We start from the raw sequence: 17,835 nt of genomic DNA, 5'->3' as shown, positions 1-17,835 counted from the left end.
AGCCTTAGATAAGGCCTTCACAGGGCATCTGGATTCCTGACTGGTTACTGTAGAGTCCATGTAGGCCTGCAGGATGTCCCTCTCCTGCATATTGCTCTCAGCACCCTTTTTGACAGCCCTGTGTGTCTTTTGAGCTCAGCTTTTCCCATCACTGAGCAAAAGGCAGCCAGCATGCAGCCTTCAGTGGGGATCACCCATTGACCTCCACAGCCAGAGAGGTGAGATGTGCCCTTTCTTAGCTCAGATGGATGGCCAGCCCTTGCTCTGGGCAGAGCTGTAAGGGGCTGGTGTTGGTTTTCCTACAGCTGGAGGGGGCAGCTCAAAACCCCACAGCAAGAACAGGCCATCTGTCACTGCTGTGCAGATCTGCTGGGCTTGAGGATTCACCTCGCCTTGAAATGCTTCCACCTCCAGGAAATAGAAGAACCTCTGCATCGAGGATAAATGCAGATTCCCACCAGAATCTGACATGTCCTCTGCCTCTGCACATCCCTCCTGGCTGCCAGCAGTGGGCAGGGCTGGAGCATCAAGAGAGAGGCAGGTCAGGGGCCTGTTGCTGCTGTAGGCAGGGGATGGGAGGAGAGGGGGCTGCTGCTCTGTGCTGCAGTTGGGTGGCACTGGGAAGCGTTTTCCCTGAGCAGCTGCTGGTGTTTCTGAAGCAGCTCCTTGCTCTGCATGAGTAATGGGGCTGGCTGCACGCACACCATGCAGCTGCAGCTCAAAGGAGAATGTGGATGGCTGTGGGAGCTCCTGTGGAATCTGGCCCTAGAGTGACTCTGCTCAGGCTGCAGGCTGTGCTGGCATTCAGCTCTCCTACAAACAGCAGCATCTGGCTGTCAAAACCATCTCCATCCAGGGACTGAGCATCCTGTGAATGAAATACCTTCTGCCCTGCCTGTCTCTGTCACCAGCAGAGAGTGAGCCTGGCACCTGATATGTTTGACCACCATGTCCCTGATGGGGATGCAGTGTCTGCTTGCATAAAGCTTGGGCAGATTTTCTTGATGTAAAGCTGCATAAAAGTAAGTGATTGAAGCTCTCTGAGTGAAGGTTGCTACAGTGAGGCTGCTCAGGAAGTGGAAGATGGAAAAACCAATCACTTTGTTCCTGGCATTAATAATGAATGTTGTTTCTCTGCAGGTACACAGGGCCTGACAGGTCAAGTGGTAGAGATGGTCTGGCTCAATTCTGGGCATCCAGTGGTGCTTCTGCACATCCACTGATGTTGGGCACTTGGTAGAAGATGCCAGGCAGCCCTGTCCAGGGTGTTTTCCCTACCTTGTGTATCTGATTTCAACAAATAACCCTGTATGTTCACTCATGACCATTAAAATTCTCTAGCCAGGCCTACAGCAGCTGGTCACATCTTATTTACTCTATCATTAAATGTTACCATCTCTGCTGTATAGGGAAAATGGTGGCTTATGAGCCTAAGTCAGATGTTTGTCTTTCTTCTGCTTTTGGTTGATGACAGGTCTTGGTGCTGAGCCCCATTCTTTCCATGGTGATATGACACTCACTCTTCCCTTGTATTTGTCCCACTGGACCACATTTTGTCCCACTTCTCTTGGTTGACTGATGCAGCAGACCTGTTTTAGCAAGGCCAGCATATGCACCACTGCTAGAGTTAAGCCCCATGGAGCTGCTTCCAGCATTCCTGGAGTATTAGAAATAAACTGCTGAGCTCAGTATTTGACTAACGAGCACAAGCATGTAGTGCAGTGGCAAGCAGAGCCAGGCAGGCAGAACACAGCACACCACACAAGCTGCCAGCAGACACAGAAAATGCACAAGCTTCACGGTCTCAGATTCTTCCTTGCTGCAAGGATGGGTCAGATCATTTGGGGTGATCCACAGAGCTCAGCTGTGGCTTCTGTGTGCTATCAGCTCCAGAAAAACAGTGTAGGGAGCAGCAGTCCTATTGCCTGCAGCTTACTGGTGCCCTTTGACCTTGTCCTGCTTGACAGTGGTGAAAGTGGCTGGGCAAAAGAGGAGAGAGAGTTCCAGGTTTATCCTGAGCAGGGCCACACTGAGGTGTGAATTCCTGCAGTCTTAGTAGCAGCTTTCCCTGGGCCCCCCTGCCCAGAGAGGACAAACATGCCCAGCAGTGTGGGCGCCAGCTCCCAGGGACCTGGCAGGGAGGTGGGGCTGTGGCAGAGCAGCCAGCACAGCTGAAGCCCTTTGCATAAGGGGCTGTTTGTTTTGCTGAATTGTTAAGCCCCATTGACAATAGCAGCCCCCCCACTCTCTACACTCAAGGAACTGTGGTGGCCAGACACTGATCCTTTCTCTTATCTTCAGGCACTGACTGAGGGCTGTTCTCCACAGTCCCTCTGAGTGGCTGTTGCGTTTTGTGCTCGCTCTGCAGGCGTACGAGTGGGCCTTGGAAGGGATGCGACACCTCGCCTGCATCAGCATGGAGGACTGCAGCTCCGCCGAGCACTGTGCGGACGTGATCAAGTGCCTGGAGAGTTACAAGGGCCAGCACCCGGACATCAGCACTGCCCGCTTCCAGGAGATGAAGGAGCTGGCCTGTGAGCTGAAGAGTGACAAGGGGCTCAAGCAGTGGAAATTTGCATGGTCTAAATGCCAGGAGACCAAGCTGGTTTTTGAAAAGAAACTCGAAGCAGCCTTGAGAACAAGGAAGTCTCTGCTGTCAGAGCGCAGCCCAGCTGTTGGGGAGCAGCCCCAGGCTGGCAGTGAGACTGGCACTGTGTCCCACCGGAGGCACTCTGAGGGGGCCACCTCCAGGTCCCACTGGGACAGGACTCAGAGCACATCTCATGGCTACAACAGAACCAACAGCTGTCTGGAGTGGACTAGGGAGAAAGCTCCCTCGCCCTCCCTGAGCTGCCCTGGTGATGTCGATGCTGGGGAAGTATTTGTCTGCCAAGCTGCTCTCAGCCCTGGTCCTCACTCAAGCAGAATTTCTTTCGCCAGCAGGGCTTGTAAGTCCCCAACGCTGCCTGAAGAAAAGCCAAACCTGGAGAGCATTTTAGAAACCCCAGAGGTGAAGCAGTCTTCTACATCCACTCCAGTCCCTGGGAAGCTGCCTCCCAGGAAGGTCCTCCGGAAGGCCCAGAGCTTTGACCTGCCTTATGGTGAGAGCCTGTGGTCCAGCTGCCAGAGGAGCGAGCCGGCCAGGTACGGCAACACCGGCGTCTTCATCAAGGGGCTGGAGGTGAGCAGCACCGAGCTGGTGGACAGGACGTTCGCTCTGCGGCAGCCGGCTGTGAGCAGCTGGGCTGCAGACTGCCTGCTGGAGGGACAGAGGGGCTGCCTCGCCGGCTCAGAAGCCAAGAGCTGGGGCAGGTAAGTGTCTGTGACATTTGGTGTTCCCTTTCTCAGCGTGGTGAAAAGGCAGCCAGCAGAGATTAGAGGAGCTCTGTAGTGCTGGGTACTTTGGCAGTGGTTACAGGACAGATGGAGATGTAGCTCCAGCTTCCCTGCATATGTGTATGTGATGCTGAGCAAGCCCACAGGGGTGTCCCCACATAATCTGGCACCTTTCTTGGTGGGGCGACAGAGAAATGGGATTTGTGGCTCTTCCCTCACAGTGTGATTCCTCTAGGACGGGAAAGTTCAGTTCCCAGACAGGAGAGGGAGTCTCTGAACATTGCTTCCATTGGAGGATGAGGGATTACAGAAACAATATTCAGTGACCTAACAAAGCCAGGAGTACAGGTGCAGTGGGAGAGCAGAAGCTCAGGGCATTGTCCCCCACACTTTTGGGAGTGCTGTACCCAGACTGGTAGGGAGGCACATCCAGCACCTTGTGACAGCAGCTTCACAGGTGAGAGGGTGTTTGTATTTGTGCTTTGGGGCTGAAATCTCTGGGTGTCCAACAGCTGGCATTTGTGTTGTTTTCCTTCTCTATCCTTGAGAATCCCAACTTTGTTGTCATACTGCAATGTGTGCCTGTGCTTTGGTGAGCCCAGGGATATGAGCTGTTCTTGACAAAGGGTCTCCAGGCAGGTCTTTCAGTTACTCTCACTGGAAAAAAATAAAAGTAAAAAATTAATGCCAGAGATGAGAAAAGAGTGCTGGATGCTGGGGCACCACAGTTACTACTCTTGAATGAAGTGGCTGGGGACAGTGAAATCTTCCGGAAGGGGGCTCCGATATCCCTGGGATACCCAGAAAAGCTCATGGCAGGGAATGTGCCCCAGCAGATAGCAGAGTGACCACTTGGCTTCTCAAGGGAGCAATGCAGCAGGCCTCCCGTGTCTGTGGATGCTGAGACAGTCCCACTGCTCTGTTCTCTGGACAGCCAGAGGAGTTCACTTGAGGGAAGGCTGAAATGCAGGGGAGGAAGGGACACATTGGAGTAGTCATGTTTGGTGCTACACTGCCTCACAGTGGAAACTTCGAGTACTTAAGAGGCATCCTTTGAGATATGTGAGAGCAACCCGTGCTAGGAACTGCTGTTCACTGATGAAGTATTAGGACCCTTAAGTTTTACTCTCTCACTTTTACTAGGACAAGCCCAACAGCATCTAGTTCTAGAGCTACTGTTCTCCCAGGGTTAACATTGCTTCCCACAGTCTCTAGTCATCAGACCAACTCCTCACAGAAGTTACTGTGACTTCTGCTGTCACTGTTGTTACAGGAGAGCAGCCACCTGCAGAGCAGCCTGTTGTGTCCACAGCAGAGACTGGGTGGCCCCAGGGGTGTGTGTCCTGCTGAGTTTGGGTCAGGATCACAGCCAGCCTTGGGCACTCCCTTCCTGAATCCTTAGAATCACAGAATATCCCGAGCTGAAAGAGAGACCCAAAAAGATAATTGATCCAACTTCTGACTGCATTGGACTACCCCAAGAATCACACCATGTGCCTGAGAGCCTTGTCCAAATGCTTCTTGAGCTCTGACAGGCTTGGTGTCATGACCACTTCCCTAGGGAGCCTGTTCCAGTGCCTTAGCACCCTGTCTCTGGGTGAAGGACCTTTTCCTAATAGCCTCAGCCTAAACCTCCCCTGACACAGCTTCATGCTGTTCCCTTGAGTCCTGTCAGCGGTCAGGGTCAGAGCAATCACGGACAGTTGTGTATCTGAGCTTGGACTGTGCCAAGAATCGTCTCATTTCCATGCTGGGTGTCAGAGAGAGCTTCTGTAGCGATAGTCCAGTGCTTTGCAGGCACTCTGGCTGCTGTAGCCCTGCTGCAGCCTGGGTCCCTCCAAGGCTGGCTGTGTCCTGTTGCAGCAAGCTGCGGCACATCATGGACGAGATGGTGACCACGGAGCGGGAGTACGTGCGCTCCCTGCGCTACATCATCGACAGCTACTTCCCTGAGATGGAGCGCCTCGACCTGCCCCAGGACCTGCGGGGCAAGCGCAGCGTCATCTTTGGAAACCTGGAGAAACTCTATGACTTCCACAGCCAATACTTCCTTCGAGAGCTTGAGAGCTGCTGCAACCACCCACTGAGGGTCAGCCACTGCTTCCTGCGACACGTAAGGCATCAGCACCTTGCCCCCGGGGTTGGGCTCTTCCACACATGAGACTGGTTTCTCTGCCTTTCCTATTGTGCTTTGCTACCATGAGACACTGCCAGGAAAACAAAATGTTTGCTCCTTAAAGCCCATCTGTTTCTCCAGGGATGCCCCTTACATGTTTTCTGTCTGTGGTGTCAGAGGTAATGACTAGAGTGAGCAGAGAGGTACAGACAGCTCTGGGAGAAGAGGGCTGCTGGGCAGAAGCACAGGGACACAGGTCTTGAGATCAGCTGCCCCATGCATTTTGCTGCTACATGGTGTGAGTGGTACTGGGTGACTGTTGGGGTATGGAAGAGGCTAAGGGATAGCAGAACAATAAATCAAGAAGTCCTAGCTACTCTGGGAGTAGGAAGACAGGAACATTCCCTGGCTCTTAGTGAGCTTGAAACAAAGTTATTCCTGATATCAGAGGAGGCTCTGGTGCAGCCTAGGAGAGCCAGAAAGCCAGAAGTACTAGAGTAACCTGCCAGGGTCGTGGCTGTCACCGTGTCCTGGGTGCATGGGCCTCACTCGAGGATGGATCTCTTTGCAGAAAGACCAGTTTGGAATGTATGCGCTGTATAGCAAGAACAAGCCGAAGTCAGACTCGCTGCTGGCCAGCCATGGGAATACCTTCTTCAAGGTGAGTTCCACTGCCTGTGTGAGGATTGCTCAGTGTGTTTGGTCACTGATCTGTTTAAGCAAAGCCAACTTACCTGCCTGAGGCAGGCTCAGTGTTGCCTCTGCTTCCCTGGCACAACTCTGCACAGCTGTATGAAAGGGGCAGGGCAGAGGTGCAGTGAGGGCTTGGAAAAGGGGCCCAGCACACAGCAGCATTGGTCCTATGGCCTTGCATTTCCCCAAGAGTACTCATTTTCCCTGAGTACCCCAGTCAAGAGGTGTCAGTGCTTGCCTGGGGGCACAGGGTTCTCCTTGGGGAGGCTGCTGCCTTCACTCTGCTGCATTTCTCAGTTCAAGCAGGTGCAGCTGGGGGATAAGATGGACCTGGCCTCCTACCTGCTGAAGCCCATCCAGCGGATGAGCAAATATGCCCTGCTCCTGAAGGACCTGATCAAGGAGTGCAGCGAGGCACAAGAGCAGGAGCTGGGCTATCTCCGTGCTGCTGAGGAGATGGTGAAGTTTCAGCTCCGGCATGGAAATGACCTGCTGGCCATGGATGCCATCCGTGACTGTGACGTACGTTCCAGAGTCCTCCCCTTTCCAGGGCAACAGAGCCACACTTATTCCCCTTCTCTAGACTTGGGGTCTTTGGATTGTACAGTGAGCCTCCCCTCAGGTTCCCCCAGTGATCAGAGTGCTGTCTGCCAGTACAGCATAGCAAGACTGCTGAGGCATGGGGCAAGGGAGCAGTGGGGCCTGGAGGTCTCCTTGATTTCCTAGGGCAGACAGCCTGGGTGCTGCTACTTGAGCTGGGTGAGCTGCTTGTAGTAAACATGCTCCCAGATGCTTACCAGTGATGGGAGGCACCCTGGAAGCCTTTGCAGATGGCATCCTGCAGGCTGCTTTGGACCTTCCATCTCTTGAGCTGTCAGAAGGGTCAGGCAGATTGCAGGAAGGAATTCAAACTGATGCCGTTGCCAAGGGTAGGGCAAAATCTACTAAGTGAGACTTGGAGAGGCATGCAAAATGCAGCAGGAGAAACCCCAGGGCTCAGGGTGGAGTAGGATCTGTCTGGATCAGGAAGAGCTGAGGAGCTGGTTTTCTGACCCAGATGGGCTCCTCATAGTGGATGGAACTCATTTCCTCCCCAAGAGAAAGCTCTGGCTGCTGCCTGCAGCTGCCACTCCAGAGGTTTGTCACAGATCTGCACAGGGTGACAGAAGAGGGCCATCTGTGGGTTACACTTAGGAGAAAGGTCCAGCTGTCCCCTGAGCTTGCAGCCAGTTGTTTCAGCCTGATGTGGTCCCCAGCAATGCCATGCAGCCCGACTTCTTTGAGAGCCCTCTTAAGATGTCAGGTAGCTGAGACTTCTTCCCCACCAGGGCTACAGCCATATGGGACCATGTTCTCCAAGTCCAGGTCTAAGGCTGCCTGGGTCATGCTGGTGGAGTCTTAGGAGGATGTCCTGTCGTGTCCAGGTAAACCTGAAGGAGCAGGGGCAGCTGGTGCGGCAGGACGAGTTCACCATCTGGCTGGGCCGCAGGAAGTGCCAGCGACACGTCTTCCTCTTTGAGGACCTCATCCTCTTCAGCAAGCCCAAGAGGATCGAGGGTGGCTTTGATGTGTATATCTACAAGCGCTCCTTCAAGGTAAGGGCAGCCCTGCAGCTCCCCCTTGTGTGGGAGGTGTCCATGGCTGGTTTCCCCATGGCACATGCCTCTGAAATGGGAAGCAGGAGCACGTTCAGCAGAAGAGCTGCACCCACCACTTCTAAGCCTCCTCCAAACCATGCAGTGAAGCCAGAAGGGGATATTTCACTCATTAAGGCCTAGGCCCTCTGCTGTGAGATCTGGGGCCAGAATTTTCTGAGAGTCATGGAGTATGGGGGAAATGCAGTGTGTACATGGAAGGGAAGTGGTGGTAATTCTGCATAGAGCACTAGGAATTGCCTGAGCTGTCTGTGCTTAGCGGTGTCCAGGACATACTGGCTGCTTTCCAAACCCTCCTTCTTCTTAGGTCTGCCAAGCTGGGGAGCTCTAGCACAAGGTTCAAGCAGCTCACTCCTTTTGCTCCTGCTGCAGTCTGGTTTATGCTTTGCTTTTCCTGCTCCTCACAGACTGCAGACATTGGTCTGACGGAGAACTGCGGAGACAGCGGCCTGCGCTTTGAGATCTGGTTCCGGAGGAGGAAGTCCAGTGACACCTACATCCTCCAGGCCAGCTCAGCTGAGACTAAGCAGGCCTGGACCAGGGACATTGCCAAAATCCTGTGGCAGCAGGCAGCCCGCAATAAAGGTGTGATTCCTTCCTGGAATTCCTTCTGTGCCGCAAAAGGTGCGGGAGCCCTGTTCAGCTCATGCTGTCCTGAGTAGGTTTGGATCCTGTTACCAGGCAGCTCTGTGCAGCAAGCAGCTGTGTGCCAGCATGCAGCCTCAGGAGCATGTGCTGGGCTTGGCTGGGCATGTCCCTTCCCTGCCCCTCATCCCCAGGGAACTCCACTGGTCCAAGCTCTGTATGAGTGTAGACACCCACCTGTTCTCCATGAACAGAAGATCCACACTCAGGGTTCCCTGTCCTGTGAGCACAGGCTGTGCCCTGAAAGACTTGCTGGTCTCCCCAGTGATCTGGGCCACTACTGGAGCTCACTGCTGAATCATGGTGACCAAGTCCCTCCTGTCCCCCACAGGCTTCCCGCTTGGCAGGACTCTAGTAGGTGGCATGGCACTGAGCTACTTGGCTGGAGTAGGGCATGATTGCTTGTTCCTGGAGGCTCCACAGCACTGGGGAGGGCAGCAAGGGGAGAAGAGATCTAATCTCAGCAGTTCAGAAACAGCCCAGCCCAGGAGTGCTCTAACTTGTGGCTGAATAATGCCTGTGGGGAGTGTTGGGTTGGATCAGCCTCACAGTGTGGCTGTGGGTCTCTTCCTCTCCAGAAATCCGTATGCAGGAGATGGTCTCCATGGGTGTGGGTAACAAGCCATTCCTGGATATCAAACCCAGTGAGGCAGCTATTAATGACCGTGCTATCGATTACATCATGAAAGGCAGAGGTAGGTGCCAGCTGTGCCTTCCCCCTTGATCCGTGTGAGTGAGGCAGGACTGGTTCTCAGGGGGTTTTTTGTATGTTTTCTGGCAGGTGCCAGGACCAGAGCCTCAATTGCAGTGTCTCTGTTTGACCATTCCAATCCCTTCAAGAGGACACAGACGCAGCTCTCCACCGGCAGCACCCCCACTACCTATTCCCCTTCCTCCTCCTCCTCCCTGCTGGGGCCTCTCAACCTCCACATGTACCTGGACCAGGCTCTGCTGCCAGGGGTCCTGGCCCCCCGACGCCCCTTTGACATTGGCACTTGCATCGAGGAGGATGAGCTGGAGCACGAGACGAGCAGCCAGCCCTCAATGAGTACGTACAGCCCTGTGGGGGCTCATCCCTGCACCTTGTTCTGTGCTGTGTGGTCAGACCAGGCTTGCTGGGGTCATGGCAGTCCCTGTCTCCTACCCAGACCAGGGCATGAGGACCCTGCCCTTCTATGCCAGCTCTGTGTCAGATTCCATGAAGGGAGTTAGCTCAAATACAGGGCTTATAAAGTACCTGCTGAGCTGCAGCCCTATCCATGGCAGGCTTGGTGCTGTGTACTGATGCTGCTGTGGCCTTGGGGACATGTGTCCCTGCTCCTCTGGTATGAAGAGCTTTGTCCCATACCCTCACCAGCCTGGCCCCGTGACCCTTTGCCTTCCTTTGTGTGAACTTCATTGATGAGCTCATACCAGTCAGCAGCATCACTATAACTCTTACTTGTGTTGGTTCTTGTCTGTGGCCTTAAAGAGGCCCAGACAGAGGTGTGGGTGATCTGTGGGCTTGTGTGGCCAGTGCCTCTGCAGACAGGTACATTATCAAGTGTATGTGGCATGGGTTATATGCAGCCCAAAGCTGAGGTTATCAGAGTGACCTTCCTCTCTTTCCCCAGCAACAGAGAGCTCAGAGTCATCGCACTGCATGTCCGCCACTGGCTCCAGCGGCTCCGACAGTGGCTGTGTCTCCAACGTCCCACAAGAAAGCTTCTGTGAAGACATGGGCTCGCCCCCCTACATGCCCATAGGCCCACAGCACAGCTCTGCCATGGAGGGCAGACCCAGGTTCACAAACAGCCAGTACATTTCTGCAGTAAGTGCAAGCAGCCAAAACACTCTCTTCACTTTGCCTGCTCCTGTAACTGCATCCCCAGTTCAAGCCACTGCCTCTCACAGGGGGACTGAAGATGGTGCTTTTGGGCTTGGGGTGACTGTGGGGAAGTGACATTTCCCCTTGCAGAGACTCTCATCCTCTGGGGTGGGCAAGAGCCCTCTGGTGCAGGAGCCACCCCTGCGGTGGCCAGGATCCCTGAGGAGATGAGCTGGAAAGGACCTGCAGTGCTGGAGGCTGCACAAGGAGATGTGTTGCACAAAGAGGAGCTGTAATGCTGCCATGGGCTGGGGTACATGTATAACCTCCTGGAATGGCTGGAGCTCTGCTGCACCTGTTGCCAAGCTCCTTTCCTGGGAGGTTTGGGCCTTTTTTGGGGAATGATGAGAGGGAGTAGTGGGAGCCTGTTGCTCTGAGATGTCGGTGTGTTCCTGAGAGTTCTCAGCTGCTTCCCTTCCCACTAGATCCTGTCCTGATGCTGTTGTCCTCTAACCCCATACTAACACTGGCTTCTCTCTTCTGCAGAAAGCAGGCCAGGTCACCATAAGTCCCTCAAGAATAGTGTGAGCCCCTCGGCCCCGCCTCAGGAAGTGGAGTTGTTGTAAGTAGCCCCTGCAGGGGATTTTCCAGCAGTTCTGAGTGCTGGTCAGGTGTCTCAGTAGCTCTGAGTCAGGGGAACCTCACCCTCAGCTCCTCTGTGAGTTTTCCCCATGCATTCCTGACTGGTCTCTGAGGCTCTGATTCATCTGGATACAGAGGAGCAGCTCCCATGGAGCCACACTCTGAACAGCTGGTCTGATGCTTTCTGCCTTGCAGAAGCAAAACAAACAAAATCACATTCAGGTAGTAAAGGCTTGATCACCTCCTCAGTGTTCAGATGAGCTGCTTTCCTCTGAATGCTGCCCACCTGTCTAACCACTAATCTATTTCTTGTGGCTGTTTGCCAAAATCCTGCTTTAGTCCCTCTGAACTGTCCTGGGGAATCACAGTCTTTTCCCCAAGGTAGATTTATACCACAGTTTCCTTTGAACCTCCAAGGGAAATGGTACTTTACCAGGCAAAGGAATCTGCTAGGTTATGTCAGGATGTCCTGAGGGAGCTGCCAGATGTTGCTTTGGTATTTAGTGATTTTGGGAGGAAGTCACTGTTGATCCAAGGAGGGTGAGCCTTCACAGGACTTCAGCAGGGCTCCTGCTCATGGCTGGCAGCCCTTGGTATGTCGTGTCAGGACCCACTCAAAGCAGCCTGCTCTTGTCCCAGCCTTTTCCTGCCTGTCCTTAGGGCTGAGCCTCCCTTTTCACAGGGAGCAGAGGGGTACAAGCATGAGAGAGGCAGGACTGGGGCTTGAGTGGTCAAGGCACAGGGTGGTGAATGGCTCATAGGGTTGGCACTGTGGGGTGTGACATCATGCAAAGGCCATGGCTCCTGACCTGCAGGTGCAGGAGTTCAGAACCAGCCAAGGTTCAGATTTAAGATCCCGAGCCCCTTCTGGAGGGTCACAGATGAGACTTTAAAAGTGGCCACAGAAGCAGCAGGGACAGCAGCACACAGCCTTTGGGCGAGTCCTGAGGCACAGAGGGAAGAGCTGTGCTTCTCCAGTAAGGCTCTTCCACTAAAATATTCTTTCCCCACCAAAATTTCCCTCTGACAAACAGTGGATTTCAAGTGTTTGTGAAGTCACTGCTGGCCAGGACAGAGGGCCCTGTGGGATCCTGCCACTTCACGGGAGTGCAGCTGGTCTAACCCATTGCACGGTGCTGTGTTCCAGGTTTGATTGCCATTTCAAACTCACTGAAGACCCCAGGCCTCTGACCAGCAGAAGGACACAGTCTCCATCTGTGAAGATATTTTTTGCCCATTATCAGGCTCTTTCAAACAGCCCAAAACCTGACCTCTGCCTGAGGCGAAGTCCCAGGAAGGCTTCTGTCAACTAAATGTTATAGCTTTGGTGTTGGATGGGACCTTGGGCATTTAAAACTTATTAGCCCTATATTTATAAGTAACATAGCAGTTTGGGAAAAAAAAAGTATTATTTTTAAAGCTATGAGTTGTACAGATTTTTATTACAAGTGACTCTGTTACTATTTGTTGTGTAAGCTGCACATTTTATAAAGTTTTTGGAAGGGCATGAAGAGAAATTGAGGTATTTAAAAAAAGTAGTCTAACTTTCTGTTTCAGGGTTATAGTGACCTGAAGCTCAAGATTTAACGTCCTTCCTTATGTTCTAAATATGTCTATCGTAGCAATAATTTATTTCCTTGGCTTAATACTTTCATCCTAATAAAAGCAATTTCATTGTTATGAATTGTTTCTTCAGATGGTTCTTCCAGTGCCTTGGTGCTGAGCTAATCTCTCTCATAACCATCTGCCAGCTCTGCCACTCTGCCTGTGCCACCTCTGCTCTGACTGCCAGCTCCAGCTGTAAATCCTCAGTGCATTCCCCAGAGAGGGGGGAGATGCCCAGGCAGAGACTCCCCTGATGCCAGTGGGGAGGCTGGCCCAGAGAGGGGCTTTGGAGCAGCCAGCAGTGGGAGTGAGGAGAGGGAGCTCAGGAGGCACCAAAGTTCCTGGCTCTAATTTTAGCCACTCACCCCCTGTAGCTGCTGCCCCAGTGTTTCTCTCTTGCCCTGCTGGCTCAGGTTCCAGTGGCTTAGTCCAGGTTCCATTGTGCTTTGTCCTGGCTGTGCCCCTGGTTTTGGACTGACAGGGACTGGCTCCTTGCTTCATCTCTGACTCAGCCCCTCTTCTGGTACTTCAGTCCCACTGTCGTGGCTTGTTTGAGGAGCTTTGGATGTGCTGCCATTCGAGACCAACAGGTTTTGAGTGTAATGGGTTGATCCTAATGCTGAACCTTAAGTGCACGTTGTTTGAAGTAACACAGCAGAACTGGAGGACAAATGAGTCCTGTGTTCCAAGGTGGCTTTTTCATGAGTAACTTCCAAGGTCACTGTGTGGCTGTGACACCCTCCCTCTGTTCTTGGACAAAATGAAAATTAGCATTTCTGGAAGCAGTGGTTACTTGGCTGCCAAGCTCCTGTTTACTCCTGGTTTATGCAGGGCTGTAAATCAGGCTCCTGCAGGTGTGAGAGAAGTGCTGTATTTGGCCTGAGGAGGAAGATGGAGTAGTAATTTATAGAACTGCACTTTTCTCCCCTTGGCAGACTGGGGTGTTACACCCCACAGCCACCCTGGAGACAGTGTTCCTTCAAGTTTGGAAATTCCTGTACTGTATGTAAAACACTTGTTTATTTTTAATAAGCTGGATGTTTTTAAACCTTGTTCTTTTTTCAGACAGCAAAGAAAATATGTTTGACACCTTTGTACAAAATTGCGTGGGAAACAGTTATACAGGGAATATTTTACAAGTTACTATTTTGAGATAATTGCTGGGTTAATGCAAGGTTTCTGGACTGTCAAGACAGCAATAGCTCATGTCACAAGAGGGAGAGGAGTTACTAATGCAACAAGAGGAACATGAAACGTCTGGAATTTCTCAGTTTCAAAGGTTTCTGAATTGCTGGAAAAACCTTTAGCATTGTTTACCTGACACTCTTTTTTCAGGGTTTGATTGATTTGTCTAATAAAGGTTATTTTCTTTATATGAATCTTACTTGCATTGTGTCATGATTTCAGCATGGGAGCCTGGGCTGCAGGAGGAGACAGGGAGCACTGAGAGGAGCAGCTGTCCCTGGGGTGTCTAAATACCCCCTCAGAGTACTGGGGACAGGTTGAAGTAACATTACTGTGACCAAACCTAGCCCAGCAGGTTATTGGGGTGAGGCTGATGGTGCCTGTTCATTTTAAACACTGAAAAGTACACGAACAATTTTTCCCCCTATTCCCTATCTGGCACCCAAACAACGAGGAAAAATATATTTGGTTTTATTGGCATAAATAAATCTTTCCATTGCCAACCTTGACTTCCACAGAGTGAGCTGCATGTCAGGAATCCCAGATTAGACTGTGCATTTTTGAGAGGGTGCAACCAAAATAAATGAGCTCCTAAACCACAGGTGTTTCCCTGAAATCTTTGTCAGAATTGGAATTTTAAATACTTTTTCTACAAGAAGGGACATTCTCTGTCTCTTCTTTCTTTTTTTCTCCCCCTTTAACTAATCAGGGATAGATAAAGTCTGATACTGAAAAGCAGGAATGCCACTCTGCTGTGTGACACTCGGGACACACCTCACATGGAAAATTCATGGTGGCATTTTCCACAGGGAATCCCCTGAAGAGGGTGGATGGGTTCCATGGACTGTTTGCAAATCCACCCTTCCCAGGAGCACCATTATCTCTGCTAGTAAAGGCCATTGTACTTGGCCCTACCCAGTTTGTACTCCCAACAATTCCCAGTCACAGCTTGGCCATTCAGGTGTAAGAATTGTAAAATCCTGGAATGGGTTGGAAGAAACCTCAAAGGCCATTTTATTCAAGCCCTCTGCCATGGGCAGTGCCACCTTCCCCTAGGCCAGGTCACTCCCAGCCCTGTCCAGCCTGGCCTTGGACACCTGCAGGAATGGGGAGTGCAGGAATTCTGATTTGGTGGAATGTGGAACATTCACATGACACTGGTGTTTTAAGGCATCTCAATTTCTGATGATTGGTAAATTTTATATTTCTATTATATTACCCCACGGATTGCTGTGCCTGTGAAGGGAAGGTGCCCTCTCCTGTCAGCTCCCTGACTTCTGACCAGTGCCGTTTTGGAAAGCATTTTTCAGCCTTGGAGCAGGGACACCAGCAGAGGGGGCAGAGGGAGTGTTTTTCAGCTGGACTAATCTGAATTTGCTGATCTTGCCCTAAAAAAAAAATTAAAAAAAATCTGAAAAGAATTGCAATTTTCCTTTTTGTTTAAGATGTGCAGATGTTGCACAAATCTGTGATCACAGACTGGTTTGGGTTGGAAAGGGCTTTAAAAATCACCTTGTTCCAGCCCCCTGCCATGGACAGGGACACCTTAGAATGGATCAGGTGCTCCAAGCCTGGTCCAGCCTGGCCTTGGGCACTTCCAGGGATGGGGAATGCAGGAGTTGCAGCTCAGTGGGATTGGGCCTGGCCACAGTGAATGTCACTGAGCACTGTTAATGCAGTGAGTGTTGCTGCTCTTCCCCTCCCAGCCTTTGGAGAGGGAACATCTTTAAAAACAGACTACTGAGTGTTGCTGATCTTCCCCTCCCAGCCTTTGGAGAGGGAACATCTTTAAACACTGCCAAAAAAAATTTTAAAAAGAAAAAAAAAAGGTGGTAAATGCAAAATGTTAATATTTGATGTTAGAAATATCAAGAAGCATAACATTTTTGAGACAATTCAATTAAAAAAAATAAGAAATTGGAAATCAAAAGAAAGAGTTTAGATAAAGCTTGGAAGAAATGCAGATATTAATGTTTGAAAATAGACTTTTCATCCAGCCAGGATGTACAGACTCACCCTTCACTGGCACAAGACAGAATTACATTTCAATTAAAATAAAAAATACTTATGGCTGTATAGCAAACTAAATCTTTGTAAGACATACCCATTTCGTATTTTCATTTATGCAGATACAGAGTGTAGGGGAAGAGGAAGAGCTGTCACTTCCCTGTTGCACATGACAGTAAATTCAGTGGTGAGTTTACCATAATAAATTCATTAGAATTAATTTCTTTTCAGGCCAACTGAACCTCCTCACGGAGCAGCAGAAAGGGCACTACCACCTTTTCCAGATTAAAACATTTGCATTCAATAAGATGGGGCAGTATAAGATTGTCCTCAAACACAGCAGCTGCTTTCTTTAACTGCAGTTAAAAAACAAAACCATTACATGAGCTCTTATGGAAAGGTCAAGCATGAAATTTGGAACAGTTTCTGTGCTCGCCAGCCAGGGCAGAGGAGTTGAATGGGAAATTTATTTGGATACCTGTCAGGAGCATTGATAAAGTTTAACACACACTCTGTGACAGCCTTCTGTGCACAATATTAGCTAAGAATGAAAAAAGTATAGAAAAAGCAGCATAGAAAATCCCACTTTGCCTGCAAGAAAGGCTTCAGCTGCAGAATTAATGCTCACAGGATAAATTCAACAGAGCTGGGGAAAATGAAGGTGTCCAAACACAAAACTTGTTGGTCAATGAATAATTTAGGATTATCAGCCTTACCCTGTGCAGGAGCTGCTTTCCACAACAGAGATTCAGGAGACAGAGTGACTTTACTTTTGGGAATTGAGATGTACCAGTCACTGACATTAAAGTGAATCAACTCTTCTTCTGCAGATCCCACAACGCTCTCTGGTTCTTCCACAGAGAAAACACTGAGGAGCAAGAACAAACCTGTAAATCTTAGAACAGCCTGAGGTCTGGAAGGGTTTTAGGCTATTTCTCTTACAAATGGCCACAGAAAAGGGAGTCAAAAGCATGTCTGGAAAAGGTTGGTGAGGGGGAGGGAAACCCTCTGTAAATGGATGCAAGAATTAAAATCAGCAGCTTCCAGAGACAGCTTGATAATGCACTGATAATCAAAGATGATGGGGAACAAGATTTTTTCATAGATAATCACATCAACTTCTTATTGCTGGTACCGTTCAAGCAAGAAAGATTAACAATTTTAAGAAAAGCAGCTGGATAGTAAAGTCTTGATATTTCTGAGGCTCAGTCCAATTTTAGGGGACAGTGGGAAGAAAGACAACACCACCAAAACACCCTCATGGCACCTTTGCTCCAAGGAAAGCACTCCCAGACATTCCTGAGGGAATTCGGGCAGCTCAGGCTGCTGTTTGGTGGGGAGCAGTGCCCAGGCAGCAGCTGCCCCTGCAGAGGGGTCTCAGCCCTGCTCTGAGCCAGGGATTGTGCCTTCATCCCCATCCCAAGAAAGGAGCAGGGCTGCAATTTATTTAAAAGCCAATTAACACAATGCTAATGTGACAGATCTCTTTAATTAGATGCTGCTTGTGTAATTTCTTAGAACAGGGAACAGGTGAGAAGCAAGACCCAAATAATAAAAAAAAAACAACAAGGAAACCTGAAATATGGCAGCTAATAAATTAACTAATCCATTTGATCATGTGGGATTTTTACTTAAAAAAAAAAACTAAAGAGGGCTGTAGACAAAGATATAGGAGTGCTCATCAATACTTCATTAATATTTTATTAATATAAATTACTATTTTATTATTTACATATTTAAACTATTTTTCAGAATAATATTTTTTAACTTCCTCTGGATGTAAGGTCAGCATTAAAAAAAGAGCATCAGTATGAATACAGGTGAACTCCATATCTTAATACGTATATTTTTAAATTTCTATATTATATTTTTAATGTCTATACTTTATCAATATTTTAATATGATATTTTAATATTTTATTGATATTTTAATATCAATGTTTTAAATGTCTATATTTTATAAATATTTGTCAATAATTTATACTTTAAATACTAGTATATAAATAAGTCTGTACAATAACAACTGCAGTTCTGGGGCAGTGTCACAATGATGTTGCATGGCTGTCCAAAGACGGGCTAAACCTGTAGCAATAACATCCACAGGAGGGTGCCGAGCTCTTCCCTCCTCTGCTCCATACCCTCCTG

At 50.0% G+C, this 17,835-nt stretch overlaps 1 protein-coding gene across 5 annotated transcripts in view; it reads left to right on the top strand.

Annotated features, from left to right (window-relative positions):
- The window catches only part of PLEKHG4 (pleckstrin homology and RhoGEF domain containing G4), an 86,021-nt gene extending 72,143 nt beyond the window's left edge, over positions 1-13,878 (top strand). Inside the window, exons 14-24 of one of the 5 annotated variants that reach the window (XM_039721219.1) lie at positions 2,369-3,312; positions 5,200-5,449; positions 6,024-6,113; positions 6,443-6,667; positions 7,570-7,740; positions 8,208-8,424; positions 9,024-9,140; positions 9,227-9,493; positions 10,059-10,255; positions 10,799-10,874; positions 12,042-13,878. In XM_039721219.1, the coding sequence (XP_039577153.1) occupies positions 2,369-3,312; positions 5,200-5,449; positions 6,024-6,113; positions 6,443-6,667; positions 7,570-7,740; positions 8,208-8,424; positions 9,024-9,140; positions 9,227-9,493; positions 10,059-10,255; positions 10,799-10,840 (2,520 nt within the window). In that variant the 3' untranslated portion in view covers positions 10,841-10,874; positions 12,042-13,878. Of the gene's footprint in view, positions 1-2,368; positions 3,313-5,199; positions 5,450-6,023; positions 6,114-6,442; positions 6,668-7,569; positions 7,741-8,207; positions 8,425-9,023; positions 9,141-9,226; positions 9,494-10,058 lie in introns of all 5 variants that reach the window. The other 4 variants (XM_039721221.1, XR_005628888.1, XM_039721220.1 and 1 more) reach the window with 4 other exon arrangements.
- The last annotated feature ends 3,957 nt before the right edge of the window (positions 13,879-17,835 follow it).

This window comes from Passer montanus, unplaced genomic scaffold, assembly GCF_014805655.1.
Source record: "Passer montanus isolate IOZ18808 unplaced genomic scaffold, ASM1480565v1 scaffold45, whole genome shotgun sequence".
Lineage (NCBI taxonomy): Eukaryota > Metazoa > Chordata > Aves > Passeriformes > Passeridae > Passer > Passer montanus.
Note: the sequence above shows the minus strand (reverse complement) of the source record. Positions and strands in the feature narration are given on the sequence as shown.